General features: G+C 38.2%; 1 protein-coding gene across 2 annotated transcripts in view; it reads right to left on the reverse strand.

Moving 5' to 3' along the window:
* The window catches only part of PCCA (propionyl-CoA carboxylase subunit alpha), a 299,061-nt gene that overhangs the window by 53,315 nt on the left and 223,582 nt on the right, over nucleotides 1-22,164 (reverse strand). For both annotated transcript variants that reach the window (XM_054821090.1, XM_054821100.1), the window contains exons 20-21: nucleotides 21,831-21,929; nucleotides 8,175-8,228 (exon numbers count right to left, since the gene is read on the reverse strand). In XM_054821090.1, coding sequence (XP_054677065.1) covers nucleotides 8,175-8,228; nucleotides 21,831-21,929 — 153 coding nt within the window. The remainder of the gene's footprint in view (nucleotides 1-8,174; nucleotides 8,229-21,830; nucleotides 21,930-22,164) is intronic.

Genomic DNA, 22,164 nt, shown 5'->3' on the forward strand with positions numbered 1-22,164 from the left:
TTCCAAGTAAATCTAGTCAACTGTTACAACGGTGATGCCCTAAATAATCCACCGTTCCTATAATACTTAGATTTGCATATTTAGGTTAGAAATGGCTGGTATCGCTGGATCAAGATTTTCCTCCCAGTAAAACAATGCGTTGTCATAAATTCTACTCCAGCGACCATGCCGATTCTTAAACCAGAGGTGTCCACGCACTGAAAACCTCAATGGAAGCACGCCCGCAAAACATTCTTACCAACGCTCACCTCTATAGCTGAAATGCGTTTGGAAGCTTCCTTTTACTCTACTTAAACCCGACCGTAAAGAGTGACAAATGCAAAGATTCTCTCTGTAGCCGCCCCCATGATAACAGATGACAAGATGCAGCACAAGCTTCATCTCTTGCTAATTAAACGAATCAATTAAGAGACTATTGTTGCAACTGTGTAACTGCTGTTCTATAGTGGCAATAACAACCCCACGGGGAGGTCTTTTACTACATTAAAATGCTGTCCTCCACAACTCCATTTGATATTATTAGAAACAGTTATTTGCGTCTTGCTGTCATATTAGTAGCAAAGGCAAATTATGGAAATACGCAGACCAGAATGGTCCCAGTATGAGATCAGGTTTGGTTTTCAGCCTCCAAGGGAACAATTGCTGAAATTCCAAAGTTCCCTAAAGTTCTCTAATGGAACTGATAAATCTATCAGCACAGCATCCATTTAGATTCTAGGTAAGGGTCACATATTTGCATACTTTCCTGCTAAGCTGATACAATTCAACTAGATAAATTATCATATTAAGTTTACCCTCCTGAGTTAAACTGATGGAGTTCAAAATTGTTTTCGATGGTTGCCATTAATCGCTGTTACATCCTAAATGCTCACTTTGAAATCTAATTGTGCTGGTGTACCAAGGGTCATATTAATAGCATTTTTAATGTTAAATCTTTGTAAAACATGTTTATTTTACTGATATTACCACTGAAGCCTAGAAGACTAATGAGAAACAAAGTATATTTATTATCAATAAAAACTTCATTTAAAATTTACATTCAGAGACTTGAATTAGCTTTACTAACTTCATCGTGCCTTTGTTTCATTAAGATCCCTGGTTAAGCTTCAAAGCCATATAAATTAATACCTCCTAAATAGTTCCTGGGTACATGCCAAAGTTGCAGCCATCAAAAAGCTGTTTAAAAACAGGGGCTACACATATGTTTATTACTTGGCAGTAGGCATCATCTTCAGAAGAAAACACTAGATCTTCACTATGATGTAACAGTCTTGATACAGTTAAAAAAACCCCAACAATACTTCTTTGGCCAAACAAAGCAACTAATAATTATTTCGACATTGGTATATCTTAGTCTACTGAAGGAAATCACTTGAGTTACACTTGGGTAACCTGTCCACTTGTGTTCCAAGAAGTAACAGGCTAATCAATCAAGTTCAGTCCTTGTCCTTAAAGCATTACCGAGCTCAATAAGAAAGAAACTTGTTAAATGAAGTATGGAAAATCAGAAATCCTTATTTTTCCATTTGCTTATTTCTGAGGGATAAGGGGCATAATTTATTATAAGCAAAGACTACTATACTACAGATAACAAATGCACTGCAGAATCCAACATTAAGGACGTTCACAGGAACTCTGCCCTACTTGTGATGTTATCACACTTTTTTTTCTCTGCAAATTAAAACCTTAATTGAAAACAGAAGAAAAGACCAAGATTAAAAATTAACAAATAAAAAGCAAAACATTAGAATTTAAATGTAACAGCTCATTTCCAGTCTGGTTTTGTGAGAAAGCAAGGCTTGCAATTCAGATTTCTGCCTCTCAATCCCCATCCTCACCCTATTCCAGCTAATGATCCCACTTGCACTCACACACACTATATTAACCTGCTGATCAATTTCAACCAAATTTGAAGAAAAGGTAGATAGGTCCAACTCCCTAGAAGTATTGTAGGAACTGTAACTATGTTTCCAGAAATCTTCTGAATCATGGGCTGTGATAAGGAAACAAGAGACCTAAATCCATGCTCCAGCTGAGGGAAATTTGGCAGCAGCCAACTGGCCAGCCAACAAGCACATATCCAGCTTCAGCTTCACCTTGACACCACCACCTCTCGCTCAAGGTCGTCTCCGGCAAAGACTACAAGAAGTTGTTCTGTGGGAACTTGTGGCACTTCTGGTTTCTTTTAAGTCACAAAAGCAAAATTCAGAAAGAAATCCAAGTGCTTTCTTATTTCTCTTTCCAAAGGAATCCTGAGCAAGATTCCCAAAATAATCTAAGTGATTTTAGGACGTGGCTTTTGGTAATACCGGTATATCTAAATCTCTCAGTTGCTTTTGAGTTTGCCCCCAATGGACAGCTTTAATATATTCACTATAGCTTCTGCTTTAAAGCATACAAACATCTAACAGAGTTGAAATGAGAACAGCATGTACAGCTGTGTGGTTGCACCCGAACATCCCCATCACATGGGCCGGAACAATTCTCACTGAGCAGTCCTAATGATGGGTCAAAGTATCACTACTTTCACAAGTGAAATCCTTGTTGCATGAATTACCCACTTTCTGCAGAATACTGCAGCAGCTAGTAGCCAGTCTCAGGATTCTCACCACCCATGTTCAAAAGGGACTTGCAAAACTTAATGCTTCCAGAAGCAACTGTGCTTTTTTCCTTCTGCACTACGGAAATGCTGCTGCTGATAGCTCTACTACTAGAAGCACTGTGGTTCACAATGCCTCTGAAGCTGAGTGGAAAGAAAAAAAAAAATCTATACAAGAGTAGAATTCCCTTTAGATCAGCAGGGACCCTAATCTTAAGGCTTGTGAAAAGGAAAAGTACAAAAACCATTTTAAAAAAAGACATTAGCTTTCAAAATAAACACCTACTGGACTATATTTATTTTCTTGTGGTTAATACTCCACATATTCCAATAAATACAACCTTTGTAACCTCTGCAGGTTTTCGACCAATGTTTGAAAGTCTGCATAAATCTTCAGTATATAGTTTCAGAAGCGTCACATATAGAGAGAATAGCAGAAAGAAAGAAAACCTGTTAAGAACTGCAATGATTTGTAAGGGTGAAAGAAGCAGGTTGTTAAACATTTGTCATTGTGAGCTATGTCAGATTCATACAGTCAAAGCTTCCATCTTTATTGCTATTTAATTGGTCTTCGTAAGAATGCAGGGAGAAAGAAAAAAGGAGGAAGCTGTCTGGAAGTTGATGAGATTATATACAGACTGAAAAGTTCCAGGACAATTCATAAGCCTCAGTAATGGAACAGAAAGTTGGACGTTTGCTGTTGAAGTTATGGCAGGAGGGAGCAGGCAGAGGAATCGGCAGTGAGAAGCAAAGTTGGTACACTGACTTATAGCTCCTAGAGTTACCTTAGATACAGAAATGATTAATATGCAATAAGCCAGGAAGCAAAGGCAAAAATTTTGAGGAATGCCTTTTCTGTAAAGCTCTCCACTTCTGACTGACTTCATGAACAACATACATAACTAATAAGCCCAAGTGTGTATGAAACATCCTTTTCCCAATCTATCTGGAAGCAGCTAAAGAACAAAGTCATTAACACTGAATGATCACTACTGTACTAGAACATATACCAACTATGCTAAAAAAGCATGGCCAGGGCTTCATAGAGACTAGTTTTCCTAAATCCAGTGTTCTCAACCTGGAGTTTGCAGATCTGGTCATAGCAGTGGGTCTCTGGACTACTTTAAATGGTCTGCAAAAAGGCTGAAGAACAGCAAGCGTAGCATTAACAGGCTAGTAGTAATCATACGAGAGCATAAGCCTCCACAGCAAAACTTCAGATGTTTTGTAAATCAAAGGTGGCAAAAAGAACCCCATCAGGGATGAGACTGAAGGAATGGAAAGATCTCCAGTGAGAAGGCTGAACCAAGAAGCTCGGAAGAACCTAAAAATGGCTTGAATCTTAGGCCAGAGCAATTCCACTCTGTTCCATGTGGGTTCCTATATTGTGTTCGCCACTGAAGGAACATTGTAAAGTACTACACTGAGCAACATGACTAACATCTGTCACATAGGTCCTTTCATCCTTCCCCGGAGGACAAAACTAACTGTTCTTCTCTATATTGCTGCTCTGATGTTAGAGAACAGATCAAAGAAATGGCATGAATTATGAGCAGAGCATAGCGAAATTTTCCACTGTGGCTGGGACTCTCTCTTTTAAGGAGAGCATTTAAGGAAATTCTACACAGAGGCCATTACACACAGTCTAGAATAAGTTTAATGCTTCCATAATAATCTGCAGTTCTCTGTATATACTTGAAGCTTTCCTAGTGTTAATGACTGCCTGCCCAGATGTATTTCATTGCTGAAGTTCAGCTGACAGAGGTGTGAATAACCAGCAAATGATTGGGGCCGTCAGTGGGCCAGCAAAAAACATTCCTCTCACGTAAGAGAACAGAAGGTGGAGATACAATAGAAACTGGAACCTAACTAGAAAGAGGAACAAAGGGCGGCTTTTTGGTTCTCCAGAAGACTACTCAAACATACAAGGGCTTTTCAACTGCAGAGTTGAAGCAGAAGCTCTGTGTACACACCTTAATATTTCTCTATGGATCTTTATGTTTGTTACAAACCTACTTCTGTGAGCTGCCTGCACACAGGAAACAACCCCTAAAGGACTGCCTCCTGGTTTCCTGGCACTCTTGCTTTTGGGCACAGTTTTGGACATTAATCTGAAGCATGGATTATCTTGCTTCCTTTTTCTTTGTACAATATATAGCACAATAAGATTCCTTGGAGTCACGGTAATGCTATTAATAAATACACTATGTGAATAATTCTAGCTTAAAGTGGCAGAATAGCAGGACTCCATCAGCACATGATATCTAGTCATGTCCACCAGAGAGGAACAACGAGTAAAAACTTGTATCGAGTCTCAATTACAGCAATAACCCATCATCTGTTCTGAAATAATTTAATTAGAACTCAAAATGTTATCATCCCAAGAAAATTAAATCAAATCAGTGCAGTCGTCTATTCACCAACCATTTCATACAGATAAAAAGTATATAAAAGTTGCTTGCTCCTCAGGCAGAAACATCCTTGTACGTCCTCCAATAGCATGAGTCCTACATCAGATCTGATACTCATAACCCTCTACTGAAAAACAATTCAGAGAAAATAAGCTAATGCCACTACATTTTGAAGAGAAATGGTCAAGTAGCAAAGAATTTCTACTCATTATCAGAAACAAACAAAAATATTATTACAAATCCATGCAGACCCCCAAATGATGCTAACAGTGTGCACTCAAAGCTGTGATTTCACTGGGGAAAGCAACATGATTTTTCCTGTTCTCCTCCAGAACAACAGAAATATGCTGCTACACTGACAGAAACATTTGTCCAACTGTCCCCATGTTTATCATAAGTTATGCAGCAGAATTCATATTATAAACTGTTGTCTTTCTGCTCCAAAGTAGTTCTCTCTGTCCTTCACCTAGCTAAGTGGGACAGCAAGGATGTCTCTAATAGAGAAGCATACCTTTCACTTCTCCTCTGAGTGTCAGCTGGCTTCCTGAAGCAGGAGCTTGTGTTTTATCAAAAACCAGTAGCAGAATTGTTTCTGCTGTCCAATGTCAAAAAAAAATCAAACGAAGCCGTTTATCGAAGCTGATGCCCTCCTGACAAACCAGGGAGCTGTGCTCCTGATCAGCTGGTTCTAAAAATACGTTCTGATGGACAGGTCAGCAGTGTGTACACTCAGTAGCACCACGCTGCCTGCCACCACTGAAGTGCCATCAACATTTGCCCCCATCAAAAGGAACAAAAAATGTTCAAAGCTATCCCTAGCGTTTTCTACTACCAAAAAAAAAACCCCAAACCCACAGGGCAATACTTCACAAACTGTTTATTATGTTGGTAACAATACAGTATAATAATAATGAGCAACCAAGAGTTTCTTGCTGCTAAATATTCTTTTCAAACACTTACTGTCTTAATTGCACTTCTATGTTAGCAAAGGTTTAGTAAGAGATACCTAATGGTGAGCCCAAAATGTATTTCTAAGACCTTCATTCAAGATGAAATGCTTTTGACTGAACATTTACATTTGTGGGTGCGTACACATACACATGCAGGTACAGACATACAGACTGTATAGATCTGTATGCGTAAGTAATTTGTAGAGAACATGATTGTAAGGAAAATCCATCCTTCCCTCCCCTTTACCTAAGCTGAGGGTATTAAGTTGAAATCAAAGAGTGCAGAAGGATGTTAAAGGAGTGAAGGGCAAATTAAATAAAGAAAAGGACTTGGGGAAAGAAGGATGGTAGGCTAGAGGAACTGATAGGAACACAGGTGCAGGCTCTGGCTTGGATTCTGTGGGGAAACTGGTATCAGCGCAAACCCTGGGAAGCAGACTTCATTACTGTACTGCTTCTCTACCCTGCTCTCTCTGGGTTTGATCAGCACTATGTGCATAATTTATATTAAATAAAAATGGTGCATAGAGTACTGCAGGCTTTTCTTTTTAGTCCTCTTGAGAATTTTAGTGTAATCACATATTTGATTTCCCAAAATAGCTAGGATCCAATAAACACACATGAGCTAGTAGGATCTGATATATATTACAATCCATCGGCTGTTTCATCATCGATTTTTTAAAGCTAAAAACACATCAATACTATATCCTTTTTTGTCATCTTTTGCTGTTGCGCAAAACTCAGCACAAGAGTTCTAGTATGCAAGTGAGACCCCAGGGCACTTCTAACATGAATACAAAATATTTTCTTACCTAACTTAACAAAAAATTTAATTTTTAACATCACTAAGTACATACTTAATCAGATTTTTTTCTGCTACAATACCCACTTACAGGGGATCAATTAAAATATTTTCAGTATTGTCAAGCTGCATTTGTGTTTATATCTTATCTACTTGGAGTAATTATTTTCTTCTCACACAAAGACTATCAGATCAGTCAGCTAGCAGCAATCTCGCATATACAAGATGCAACTCCAGAGCCGAAGCATCATTAGGAATACAATAGCTTAGAACAAAACTTTTATTTTATGTCTTATTTGGAACTGCTGCTCTGCTTGATATTGAATAAGACAAATAATGTATCGAGATATATTTATAGAAGCAAAAAAATATTAGGGGCGCTTTTCATCTCTAAAAAACAACATGCAAGTCTACAGGTATTCTTGTTAAGTTTACTCTTACTGTGTTATACCTCCCAAAAAATGGCTTCATAAAACTTGCAGAAGAACTAATCATAAGTAGAATGAAAGCATTACCACATGCAATCTTAATCTACTTTTGTCCAAAACAAGTGCACAGATGTCAGGACTAAATTCTAAAGGGAACATTTCATTCCCAGGCTGTTCACTGTTAATGTCACTATAGAGAAACCTGTTGGCAGCAATCAGGACAACTTACTTTAGAGGATACTTCACTTTTATTTCATTTTCAGAACTATTTTTAGATGCATAAGGAACATGGAAAAATTAAATGACTGCATTTTAATCATGCAAATCATGGAAATGGATGCCACTTCAATCACATATATGTTTATAAGCATCCATCACCTAACACGAAACTTTATTACTTTCTATATTAACATGACTGCTCAAGACAATAGCAGACAAAAAAAAAAATCTACTTTGAGTGAATTCTGTCTAATGGTGTAAAATCTGATTAGAATTTTAAATGTACTTCTCTCCAACAAAGAAAATCTGGGGAGAACCACAGAACACTTTGCATCATTATACAGTCTTTTTATAAAACAGTTACTGACCTGCCTCTGGGACGTGAGGGTACGTGGTATGGTGCAGCAACAGAGATCAGAAAGTTGAGGTGGTGGGGAAGAGTGGGCTTGATCCTGATGTGGATCAAACCTGAGCATGTTACAATAAACTTACAAGTCTACAACCAGTTACTCTTAAATCCCTTGTAAATGAAACAGAGGCAGACTTGAATCAATTGAAATGTGGAATGCAGGTACTGTGCACTGTGCCTTGGCAGTCAGCTTCAGAAATTTGCCTTAATTCAGCTGTTAAGCTCAGAATATTTACACATAATACTAACCTTGAGAAATACAAGCATAAATGTGCTGCCAGTGTCATTTAACTATTTTCTATTTAGATTATATCCTTCTACCAACATAACTTTTGACAACAGTTATACATACTTACCACTGTGCCGAGAAACTGAATGCTTGTATCTCCAGAGGCATTCCGAGAAAGTCGCTGAAAAAAACAACAGATGTAAAAAAAAACGATTAGAAGCTTCTCTGGAACTTGAAACCATTCCATTTTCTTTCTGTCACATCACTGTAAAGTAATCAAAACTCATCAAGTACACAAAACTACACATAAAACAGATAAAATATAACCATTGCCTTCAAGAATTTCAGTACTAGAAGTCTAATTCATACTTCAACTCTCAGTTTTGTTTCAGTCAACTCAATAAAACTTATTTCTGGAGAACAATGACAACAAGTACAGTCAAGTACAACACAGAACAACCTTGGGCTTGCAGAAAGATGAATGTCATGAATAATGAGGCTTTCACCATCTCTAAGCACTTGTGATTTTGTATTCCCGTTACTCATATTTAGTATTATCTTCATTTTCTTCTAATGAGAGACATTTTAATCTCTTTTTAAAATGCAAACCTCCAATGATGCTACTTTGAAAACAGGGGGGGAAAAAATGACCTTATGAAATGTCTGGTCACCTACTGGGGTTCAGGAGTTGATTGAAGGTATTAAACAGTCTTCGAATATTTCATTATCAGTAAGCCACATGACAATGCAAAGGAAAATATGTTATTGATTTAACACAGTATCATCCATACTCTAAATATGCAAAACGCACAAAGAATTCTTTCCTCTTGTGAATTGTCTCCTCCTTCAATGTGAGAAGTTTCTTCTCCCTTTTTCTTCCTGCTGTCAAATTACAGCACATGTAGACCCAAAATCAGGGCCTTAATGAGAGAACACAACCCTAATACACAATGCCAGGCATACATACAAGTACGGTAGCACAGATTTGAGAAGGTGAGTATAAACTGCAAACAAAGAGCTGCACGAAGATCTTCCACATTTTAAGGACAACGAATCCTAGGAACAGGGCTGCAAATCATCTTGAGAGATCTTCTAGTCTGGTACCCCTGGCAGACTCAAAACACACCAGTGTCACTCCTAAATGATGTGTGTCTATAACCCATTCTTAAAATCTTTCCAATGCAGAGATTTCATGATCTCCCTGAGCAATTTATCCCACTGTTCAGTATCCTGATCATTAGGAAGGTTTTTTTCCTAATATGTGACTAAAATAACCCTTACTGCAACTGCAGCACATTAGTTCTCCTCTCTTTCATCACAGACAGGAAACACAGATTATTCCCTTTCTTTTTACAGCTACCTACAAGTATGTGAAGAGCCATTATCACGGCTCCCTTTAGTCTTGTCTTCTCCAGACTAAGCGAGAAAGTGCTATACAATAGCTAGATATCCCCCGAAACAATTTTAATAGCAATACATTAAATCCTTGTGCCTTTTCAATAACGGTGCGTATTCCTCAGCTACATTTTATGAAGTAATAATTACTACAGCACAAACATGCTTATTTTTTGACTTAACAGGTCACACACTGACACTGCAATCTGTACAATCATATGAAAACAAAGGATGATGTGCCAAAGCCTGACAAATTTCAACAATAATGATTAATGGAATGGAAAATATGGGAAATAAAATTTCATACAAAACCTGACGTTTACTTTTATAAAGGAAACAGGAATATACACTTTTCCCACAGTCTAGGATAAACACAATCAGGTTTTGGAAACCACAAAGAAGAACAAAGTACCAGCTGCCTACAATGAATGAGCCACATGCCAAAACAAACAAGTCCCAACCACTTGATAAGCTGTCAGAAAATGGCAAGCCGAAAAAAATTAAAGGATTTAATTTCTTTTTTTCCTGGAATGCCCTCCACCCTTGTTAGAGTTCTGTCACTTATTGTACTACCCTTTTGTCCGCTTTCAAGGGTCATTAGAGACCTTTTCATGTCCTAATAAAAATTCCATTTTTTTGGCTAATCTCCCTGTCACACAGAAAAACACAACTTAAAAAACAAAACAAAACAAAAAAGAAAAATAGAGCCCTTTTGTCATTTTCTTTAAAGGCTTTCAAAGTAAAGCCAGGTATCTTGACAACTTGACTTATTTTTCACAACTGAAAACCAAATCATTAAAGTATTTCCTCACACAGATTCTCTTTACTCACAACTAAACTAGCATAATCAAGCCCTTTCAAAAATAATTTAATATCCAATTTAATAACGCCAAATATACACATATATCAAGAAGGCACCTTCTAAAGCCACAGACTCAAGACAAGGCAGAGAGATAAGCAGCCTTCTTCCTGCTCTGATGCTGTTGAAGTGCACTGGTATCACAGTATAGTAAATCCTCACTGCTACTGTTTGCTGTGTCTAAAATACACAGCAGTGCGTTCAGTTGTCGATAGCATTAAGAATCGGTAAAAGCACTAAAATCCATCTCTTGAATTAACAGCCAGGGGCAGGGGGGGGGAAATAAATAACGAGGAAAGTGAGGAAAACCGTTAACAACCAGAGGAGAATGAAATATACCCAGAAGGGAAATTTCTAAAAAACAAAACCAAGAAAGAAAGGTAGAGGAATTCTCCAAGTCACAAAACATATGTTACATCAAGACCAAAAAGAGAACTGCCAAGCTTTTGAGAACCATGTTACAAAAGAAGTCAGCACATTATCATAATTAATGTTTCAAATTACAGTTGTAAATAAATTTCAGCTGTTAGATGTGATTAGATTTTTTGAAGCATATTGAAAGGAGTTATTTCTGTTCCACTGTTGGGCTTCTGTTTCTAGGATTTGTAAATGTAATTGATGTTTTCAAGAAAATGAAAGGACATGGTTAACAATTATTCTTTTATTTTCCACCTCTTTAGAAAAAGGACCAGTCTCCAGTTTCTCTTGTAAAGTTAGATATTTACATATTCTATACCTCATAATAGATGGTTTCATATTGCATGTGATAGCAGGAAAGTAATCAAATAGACGTAACAAAAGAGAATAGCTAATTATATGCATTGTCATTGTTTTCCTAATAAATTGCAAATTATTTACCAGGAGGTTTACACCGAAAAGCAAGGGAAGTCTACCATCTGAGCAAAGACAAAACACTATGTTTACCTGCCAATACCGTAAAATTACATTGTTGGCATCAATTACGTGATCGTAGACATAACCAATGCTTTTCTGGTTGACTCAACCGATAGAGCTTCAGACTAACTTAATTACCATAATATGAGTTAAAAGTATAAATTTTTTCCTTATGAGAAAGTAACAAGCTAAATCAAATCTGAAAAAAAAAATAATCACAACTTCAAAAAATCCATCTGCAGTCTCAAAGCTGTCAAATGGGTGTGAGTGTTACATAAATATTATATGTATTTTTACACACACAGGTTACAGTATGCTATACCGCATATGCTATGTATATACAAACAAAACGCTTATGCACGCATGTAAAAATAGACAAGTGTATGCAATCATACAAAATGTGTTTGATCTTAAGTGTATGCTATACCACAGTGATTTCACAAATAATCGTTTTAATCTGTAAATCCCCGTAAATTACCAGAGGTTAGTGTGATATGACTTTAAATTCCTCTGCTTTGCCATAGAAAATTATTTCCACTTAGTTGGGTATCAATGATCTATTCATCGTAAGATGCAGTAGGGTTACAATCAGCTTTGCATTAAGCCTGCAGTGGATGAGCACTTGCAGATAAAAATGCTAACAACCTTTACATGAAGAAGGATAAAGAAACCCAGCCAAACATAAAATATGTATTATTGAAAGACATTCTAAACCAACATAGACATTATTAGAAGACAGCAAGATCTCAGAGTATTTTCCACAAATCTTCTAGTATCTTGGGCTCTCCAAGCTACTGGAGAGGAGCAGCTGCAGGGAAGGAATGATACCAAAACAAAGAAACGCCAACAGACCAAAAGCAATTTTTTTTTTTTTGCTTTGCTTGCAAATGAAAAAGTAACATGTCAAATCAAAATGAATATGAACTGGCAAAGGAAATCATATATACATATATATATGTGTGTGTGTGTGTGTTTCCCAAACACATTTATCTTGAACTACTATATACTGCTTTTATTTGTTGAAAGCTGGAGACCATTTGTTACAGTAAATGTACAGATTGTCACTTGGCCAACGCTTTCTGAAACTTTTTCAAGCCATGGCATGACTACCTTAACAGTCACACAACATGTATCAGACTATACAGAAAAAAAGAAAAAAAAAGCCTAGAAAACCTATAGATAGGCTATAGAGAAAATTTTGAGTGAAACATGTAGTTTCCCAGCATGGTACTGTTTTTCAGAATGCAGAAGTTCTTGTAGCCCCTATGGCTTCATTTCAAATTCATTTACCAGAAATTCTGAACATCTTATGCCATGAATTTCAAATGGAGAATGCTATCCACATTTTGGCCAATATTTATAAATTCTTGAAGATTCAACCTAGCAAAATACAGGCCAGAATCATCCCCAGACAGGTTTAATTAAAAAACAAATTATTCCCACAATAGGGAAGTCAGGGGAAAGAAAAAAACCTTATAAAGTTATAGCAGATTCATCTGCTAGTACCTTATCTATGAGATTTTGTGAGGGTGCTTGGACATCTAGAAAGCTCCATCATCCATCTATGTCACTCTCCATCTTTGGAGTCCCATGCTGGGTCAGAGAGGAAGAGAAAGCTGCAGAAGTAGCTGTGAAACCCTGAAGTCATCATCTTGTCAAAACATGAGGATTGGTTTGACTTGGTCAAACTCTTTTTCCCCCTCTCCTCCTAGAACTTTTGCATAAAGCAGAACTTCATTTCAGCACTCCCTTTCCACTGTGTAAAAACCAAGTCTAGGGATGTGACCCCAGACTAGCAATGTATCTGAGCTTCCTGGTCACAGAGAGTTAGAGACTGTCTACACAGCACTATACCTTCAGACCTGTGCAGCCTCACAAACCTTTCTGCTTAGAGAATAACTCTACCTTTGTCACAATTTTAGTGTTCTCCACTGGTGGTGCCATCCTTTCCTCCCCTTCATGCGTTAACCTACAGATGGAAACATAGCTCGATTTTGTGTGCTGCTCTACCCTTAGCCATTATCAGGTTTAGATCACACTTTACAGAAAATAAATCCTCAGTTAGCTGTTCTTCCTCAGAGCATGTCCACATTTCCCAGGTTCTCACAAGGGCAGCAGTCACTCAGTGGGGAACGAGATGAACAAGTCCTGCTGTATATGAAGCATTTTGATACGTGAAAGATGTTCAAGACTGGCATAAATGGTACTATGCCAAAGTGGTCTTTCCCTTTACAAGGGATTCTGCCAGGATGCTGAGATACTAGCTTCCCCTGTTGCAAGCTCTCTCAGTCCTTTCCCAGGGACTAAATGGAATCTGCTCCCAAATAGTACAAATACAGATATTCAACACAGCGTGAATGGCTTACAGGGCATCAGTCCACACAGAGAAATTGCACCTGCACCTTTGTAAGGGGCTGAGGCACCATATTACTACTTTTAAAAGAACCACCATTCTCTGAACGCCTGGGATTTAATTACAGTAGATGGCTTAGGAACTCCTGTCCTCCTATAAACAGCAAAACGGAAACAAAGATCCTTCCCAATATTTCTTTAGGTGATACCCAATGTTACTATCACTTGTTACTTCTTTCTGCCAAGCTTTAGATGTGCATATGTTTAATATTAGTACCACTGCAGTATTGCTATTTTATATATATAGAGCGCCTTCTAAGAATGCCCATGTGCTTCTTTAAAACAAACAAGCAAAACCCACCAAAAACCCCACAGGAAAGACTGTTTATTTGGTGTTAGTAAAGAATGAATCTAAAAGACATTTACTCCAGCCCAACATTTCCAGCTATTCACAATAATGAAGAGTTTAGTCCTCCCTGTGAACTTCTGAATTTTTGCTGTTACTACATTAAAATCACAAACCAACGAAGATTTTTAGAAACTCCACCCATGTTTTGACATGCTGCAATATGTTTTGCTCTTTGCAGGTAATATGCTGCCATGTGATTCTAGATCTGATAATGTTTATGACTGCCCTGAGACAGACTTTACAGGATCCATAGTCCTTTCTGGCTCTTTGATGTCCCTCCTCTTCCTTCCCCTTTGCTCACTGAATGTGTTACCATATTCAAGTGAACCATTCCTTGTCTTTCAAGGTTTAGTTATCATAAAATTACAATGTCTGTCAACTACTGAATACAGTGCTTTGGTCTTTGGATGCATATAGAATCCTTATAGTTATTCATCTTGAATATTGTCTGTCATTAAAATTTATAGCTCCTTTGGGAAAAAAATGGTATAAGATACTGCGACAACTAACGTTATTTGATTAACCCCTTGAGTAGCACAGGATATTACTAATCCCATTAGGTTAAAGAAAGGCAGAAGTATGTTATTTGTAGATAGAGCTTTATTGTGGGAGACCTCTCTGAAAAAGTGGACAATATAAATTCCAGAGGGATTGATTTGGCATAGCAGTTGATCATTCATTTCCTTCCCGGCTGAAAAGAAAAATCATTTTCACAAAGAATCAGTAAGGGTGGTGGTATGTGCTTTTTGCTTCTGCTCAATTAGAAAAAAAGAGCAGCAATAATCTGTAATTTCATGATCTTTTATCTCCTTGAATTTCCTGCTTCCCTTCACACATTCTCCATCCAAACCATGGACAAGAATGTGGAGTCAGCCTTGAGTTAAACTGATTTCACACAAATTGCAGCTCACTCATGAGATTCAGGTACTTGCTATTTAAAGCACACATTAATACAAATACTCTGGTAAAGGATAACCGATACTTTTAAAGGCTTCATGACTCAGGAGCTAGGCATGCTGCTGTCATAGGCATACATGTATCCAGGGCTTATTATAAAAATTAATAATTTAAAAAATTTTGACAAACATCCGCGTCAATGAAGCCATAATAGCAATATTTGTTTCAATATGCATTATCGGCAATTACACCAAGAAGCAGTAAAAAGGCCAGCTTTTATACACCTTCCCTCTCCCTATAACCCTTGGAAGTAAAGGAAGTCTCAGTCCTTCCTTAGATCACCCATGATCAAACTACAAAATCTAAGTGATACAATCACTGATTTTCTCATACATAATCTTTCACAAACTCAGCAAGTTGAATTATCTAATCATTATCTAAAGCAGATCACTCAGGTCTTTCCAAGTACACCTAGGAGGTACGCATTGAATGTATGCTGATCAAGTTTCAGAATCCTTCTATGACTTTTCTCTGCTTCTGTGTCTGATCCTTTGGGAAGGATCCACCTCCACTCACAAGAACAACTATGTTGTTTGCCAAAGGCAACACCAGGACCTCAATATCTGTGCTCTAGAAAGTGGCACAGCTTCAACATTTCCTGGTAAAGCCTCGTTGCCAAGAGGAGGCTTTTCCTTGCCCACATGGTTTCCTTCCCCAGCCATTACCGACCAGAAGTGGTAATTCAATAGGAACATCAGCTCCATGCTTGGTTTTGGCCAAAAAAGCCAAAGGAAACATTTGACATTATTAATGAGAACAGATAACAAATCAGTGAACATCATTAAGTTATGGTAGAAGTCTAAGTTCTGCCCGTGCTTTTAACACTGAGCACAGTTCCTACAGCTCAGAAAGGAGGTAACAGAAATGGAAGATATTCAGAGAGCACCATAGACATAAAGACAGGTTTCTCTGCAAGGAACAGCTCTGCACCACTGAAGAGAGGCAACTGAGTGAGGATACAAGCAGCATGGACACAGTGGGTAAGGATCAACGGCTCACAGTCTCTTCTACTACAGGAACTAGGAGCAATTCAAATGAAGTTAAAGACACTGCCACAGCAATTATTAGGCAATGATAAGGCCGCAACAAGTAACTTGCCAAAATCTATGGTTCTCTCTGTGCAACTGCAGGGAAAGAAGTAAAAACAATCCCAGTGAGCTGACCAACAGATATTAATTCTTTCCAAAAAGATTTAGAAGCCTGAAACACAGCAAGACATACTACACTGTATGCAACAGGCTTTTGTATTTCTCTTCTACCTGGGATATTTGAGTCCTCGTTTGTACTTGTCTCAAATGCCAAGAGAGTGTCAAGTGAGGCGATAAAAATCAGTTTCTCTGTATCATATCCACTGATCATTTTTGGAGTTTCAAGGCTGAGCTCTGTTTTCTCAGATGACTGTGGTTGGATGAGCAAACTGGAAACCACAGGCAGCCTGTGTTTCTGTACTGCTAAACAAAAGAGAGCCATGGACTGATGCCTGGTCCCAAAGCCAAATGGCAATGACTATCTGAGTCCCACTCCTTGGGTCTATAGAGCAATGGTATAAATCTATACCAGATTTGTCTAGCTCAGACATAACTGGAACAGGCTGAAACAAAGACCGGGAGCAAGCTACCGATTAATCGATACGGGCCATCAGGAATTCAGTGCTGGGGCTCACACTCTGGCTTTTCCTTACCCAACAGAATAGCTATCTGGACATAGTATATGCAAATGTCTGCCACGTTTGCAAATCATCGCGTGCCCCACTTATAGAGACAATCTAGCAAAAATAATTCAGAAATCCTGGGTAAATGACAACAGTGTGTGTGCAGTAATTGCACAGCACTAAAAGAACAAACTGCGAGCAGTCTTCGTGTACACTGCTCACTAAAGCTTCCCAAAATAATTTTCAGGGTTTAAGAAAATAAGTGTGCTGAAGTAATGGTAATCATTATCACAGATTACATCTGAGATCTCAAAACAGTAAAAAAATATATATAGGTAATTTTTCTAAAAAAATAATAATAAAAAAAAAAAATCACACGTTTGAAAAAAGTCTCCACAGGGTTGAAGGAAATGAATACTTGGGCATAGGCTTTGTTCTCCTGTCAGACATTTCCCAGAATGTCAGACATTTCCCAGGAACAAAGGCTTCATAACCTACAGCATTTTCGTTTCTGTTCTTATAAACCAAAATAATAATCAAAAGAAACATTGTATCAGAGAAGCACTTAAATTTGTCATATCCCAGGATGTAGGATATACTCCTCCTGCTGCAATTGTTGATGCAATAAATAAATTAAATCAAAAAATTAGTAAGTGATGCTATCACTGAATTCCCTGTAACACTAAGTAGAGAAAACTCCACTGATAAATCTTCATCTGTTTTGTTCACAATGAGATTGATGATTTCAGTGTTACAGGATCATATTCTTGTTCAGTAACTTCATTAGTCTCTTAATTACACCTTGCTGTAACTGATAAAGACCTTTTTACTGTAGAGTTTGAAATGTCCAGAGTCACAGAACAGTTGGGCTGGAAGGGAACTCTGGAAATTAGATAGTCATATTCCCTGTTCAAAGCAAGGCTAATGTCAAAGTAATATTGAGCTGCTCAGGACCTTGTCCAGTTGAGTTCTGTCTACATCCTACAGAGCTTCAGTTCAGCCAAGACCAATCCTCTGAAAGCCAGGAAATACAAAGAGAAGGCATTGCCACTGCCGTTGTAGAATTGCTTTACTGAAGCTGCCAAAAGCCACCAAGAGTTTTCCGGGCTCCAGGCAGAATGTCCACGCTACCCTTTGGAGGGTGGGAGGTTTCATTACAGCAAGATAGCAGAGCTGTGAAACCAGTGTGGGCTGACAACATGTCAGTGGAAAGGCTGGGTGTGTATGATATGACAAAGAGGTACAAAAGTGTTGGCAAAAGATGGTGACAAATAATTCTAGCTCAGAATCCTTTTGCTATAGGGAACTGTCTGCAAGTAAATGGTATATAAGGTTGGGTTGAGTGTTTGATGATGGGATTAATGAAAGCAGAGCATTTAACAGCACTAAGATGTTGTAAAATTTGTCCATGTGGTGTTGCCATAGAGCAGCCTCAGAATTTGAATGGTCGGTGGCGTGTTTTTTGAGAACTTGCCCAAACACAAGTAGTGCCAAACCAAAGAGGGCTTGAGGATCTCCTACAAGCTTTTTTTTTCCTTGGGCAACCTGCTCTCTCTGCAGATACCTGCTCTTTCTGCGCAGTGTCCTAGCAGAAGGCAGCTACTTGCAACCTGACTGTAGCAAGGACAGGCTTAAAGTTAGGTGCAAGTCTATCTGCTGGACTTCATGGATTCATTGATTTATCTTGAGGTCCTCTTGGATTCTGGTTCACATGATGGAATAAAAGGAGATGTTCAGCTCTATGGAAAAGGCAGCTTATTCCCTTCTCTCCTTCTACCCACTCCCCATTTCATACACACAGGGAGAGAAAGAGGTCATAGACGACAGCTTCTGCAGGCACAGGGCTCACTGAAAGCCATCTTACTTGTACATGGGAGCAGAACTAGAGGGACAGAAATGCCCTCATTGTCCCAAAATACGCCTGCTGCCTTTTTTCCAACTGTTGTTACTTTCCAGGATACCATTCTGAACCCCCACTCTCCCTTCCAGGTTCCACTTGAGTTCTTGAGGTTCTTTTCCACAACTCAACCAACTTCCTCTTTTCTACTCGCTCTTCAGAGGAATCATTAAAGCACCTCATTTATTTGTTTGTTTTTACTCTAAATATTGCCTGAAAGGCTACATCATATTCAAATGAGATTTTATAGATAAATGTATTTTAAATAAGTATTTTCAATTACTAACAGCCAATCCCTTCAAATCTGAATCCTCAGGAAGACATACCGTAACTGCCTGTCTATAGTTACTTCTCTGATTTTCAGCAAAGGCAGATTCCGAATTCAAAATAGCTAGGTGTAAGTCAGATTCTCAGTCACAAGTGTCTTTGGAAACAGGTAGGGGAAACCATTTTGGCAAAGTATTTCCACATACAAAAATTTCATTTGCTTGGTGAACAAAACTCTACACTTCACAATGCCTTAAATTCAGCCTCTCCAAGTGAGAAGTAGAGTCTAGTTGTAAGTGTAGAAAATGCTGAGAAATTGAGATTAGCTGAGGAATTACTGAAAACAACAACAACAAAAAACCCACGATGGAATCTGACTACTACAAGAAATGCTACAGGATCTGCCCACACCCTCATCCCTGGAGGTTGTATCTCAGAAATATCCTGCTCAAGTGATCCCAAGTTTTCATCAGTTCATCACCTTCTGTAGCATCCTATGGATTTCACAGTAACCCAACGCAGCACAAAGATTTCAGAGCCCCTTACGCTGCAGCCAAACAGGCCTGCAGCGTACACCCCAGGGTTTTGGTCCCTCTATCATCTGGGGACCTGGCCAGGCACTCCGCAGCGCCCATCTGCCGCACACAGATGGGCTTCCTTGCAAAGGAAACAAAAGCGGGAGGGAGGGGGCTGCCACGCATCCTAGTTATGCCCTGACATGCCCTAGACAGACTGTGACCAGGGCATATACCTCTCCTCGGGTGCTCAGATGTATTCCCAGGTCCCGTACTCTAGAAACAGTCTTAGAAAACCTGGGTTTTAAACTCATAGGCCTTCTTAACTCTCTGCCAGAGTTGGTGCTCTGCTTTGCTCTAATACGCATTGAGCCTTCAGCAGAGGAGTGGAAATACAGGAGCATGCTTAATTACTTATTTTTAAATGTGTGACAGATATGCAACTATTTGAATGTCTAGACTATAATTTACATAAATACATTTTAAACCACAACATTTTAAAATTGTTTATTTCCTGCTTCTGTGCTTAAGTGCTTTGCTGGATTGGGGCCAGACTGCAGGATCGAGCTGAAGGTGCATAAATCAAACCTTCAAAGAAATATAATGTTCACAAAGACTGTATTTGGTTGAGCAAATTTAGAAGAATGAAACCAACTATGAAGAGAAATTAGATTGGCTGAAAATTAATAAAGCACAGCTGGAATTATTCGATTCATCCATATTTGTTGCTTAAATGGCTCTAGGGCTAAGTCTTGCTGAAAGAAGATACTTCAAGACTCAGGGGTCAATTGCTTTTGGAGACAAATTGACCTACAGGAATACACTTGTTTAATTTGGTTCTTGCAGCGGGGCAAGTCGACAGAAATATATAGCCAAAAAACCAATTTAGATTCCAGTGAGCGGATATCAGAGGTCAAGTTTAAGGTTCCCATAAATTTACATACATACACTAAAAGATTAATAACTTTTCAAGCTACTGGGTTTCTTTGCTAAAAGCAAACACTTATAGATAACATCTGAGAAAGAAACAACATATGTGCTTATTCCACATTCTGTCGAATAGATACCAAGTAGCCAGCTCATTGCTTGTCGCTGTGGCTAGCCCTGCAGTGTTTCATACTGTTTGGTCATACTCAGGGATTGCAAGTAGTACTATTGCTGGCTTAGCTCCTAGAAGAAAGCATGTTCAGACCTCACAATCATTAATTTTGAAACTAATTTCATGTGCCAGTTCAAATATTACAGTTTTAATTAACTGGTCTTACTACTATTAGTGTATGGAGACCTGTATCCAGCCATATAGTTATTATATAGTTTGCAATGAGACCTCCTGAATGTGTTTATCTGTTCTAAATCTAATGCTTTTCTCCTAGACAGATTTTTATATGTTCACACATCAGTATTGTTTCCTACTCATAATTAGAAATTTCCTTTATAAAATAGCAGCAAAATGGACCAGTATTAAAATACAAAGATACACTTTAGAATACAAAATTATTTTAGATACACGCAAGCCCTGAAACTGGCATTAGCCATCCAAGAAATCTACAAAACTTAAGTCCTGAATTTACTTCGGGCACATCATGAAAGTTTCACTCTCAGCCAATACTATCCTTGAAAGATACAATATTTTTAATCTGCAAGTCATGGTTTTTTAAATTCAGTCACAGCAAAAATAACATTTCCATTTGAGTAATTTACCATGGATGAAAATGAAAAAATAAATTCATATATTTCACTGTAAATTATCAGAAATCTGACCACTGTACCATTGATAAATATACAACATTATCTGTTTATTTTGTGTATGTACGAAATACTTTTAAAAACCTGAAAAATTTCTTACTTTGTTTCCTTTCACTACTTCAAGGATCAATAGATATTTACAAATGAATGATTTCTCAACAAATATATAAATCCTGGCCGGCATTGCCTTCAGAAAATTTGCATGGCAGTTAAAGGCACACCCTTTTGTTTGGAGTTATTTTCAAACACATTATTGGTCGGAAGGAATAACGTGTATTAATCTTTTTAGATCTCTTTTCTTAGAAACACATAGATTTGGGATGATCTCTACATTTTTCTTTTCAAGTCGTGAACTTATATTTTGTAAAAGCATGTATAAAAACACATCATGTGGGAGATGCACTGTCCTGCGTCTTTCAATCCGCAAAGGCCCAGAAGTGGAAAAACCACACAATCCAAACATGAGGAGAAGAATAGTTTTACTGCAGGACCCCACTTTTTTTGTAAACAGTAATATGTTCTTTATTTCTTAAGTGAGTAAGAAACTGTATCTCCTCACAGCCATTAAGTAAAGAGATCCTAGAAATTGGGCTACATTTCTGGCTAAAATAAGCAACTTCTTTTTAAATGAAAGGTGTTCAAAATTCTAGATGAGTAAGCCTGAGACAAGCTCACTCCACTGAAGCTCTGGATGCATCCAAAGTAGAAAGACTACGTTATATGCACAACGTAGCATAATTTTTATGATGCAGCAAGTTTAGACCCCACATATCAGTACTATTTGTATACTCAAAGGCTCCTGGTTATCTCAGCTGTAGAAACGAAGCGTTGGTGAGTTTACCTGTATAGTCCTCTGAGTGCCATCAATGGTGACAGACAATAAGGGTGAAGCCAGGTTCCACTCGCTGGTCACGTTTAGTTTCATCCCATCAACGTCCACCTGTTGTGACACCAAACAAGGCTGTTACTATGAAGACAGACAGAAAACTGATCTCAAGTTCATTACTGCATACAAAGCAGCAACCATTTTAAAACAGATGGCTCCCAAACAACCTGTCATGTTTACTGCTTCTGCCATAAAAGACAGGGTCCAACAACAGAGTCTTCCAGCTATCTCTGGGGAGAGGTGAAGGACCTGTGAACAGCTGCCTCTGAGTAGCAAGGTTTCAAGTGAT

Source organism: Grus americana, chromosome 1 (assembly GCF_028858705.1).
Source record: "Grus americana isolate bGruAme1 chromosome 1, bGruAme1.mat, whole genome shotgun sequence".
Lineage (NCBI taxonomy): Eukaryota > Metazoa > Chordata > Aves > Gruiformes > Gruidae > Grus > Grus americana.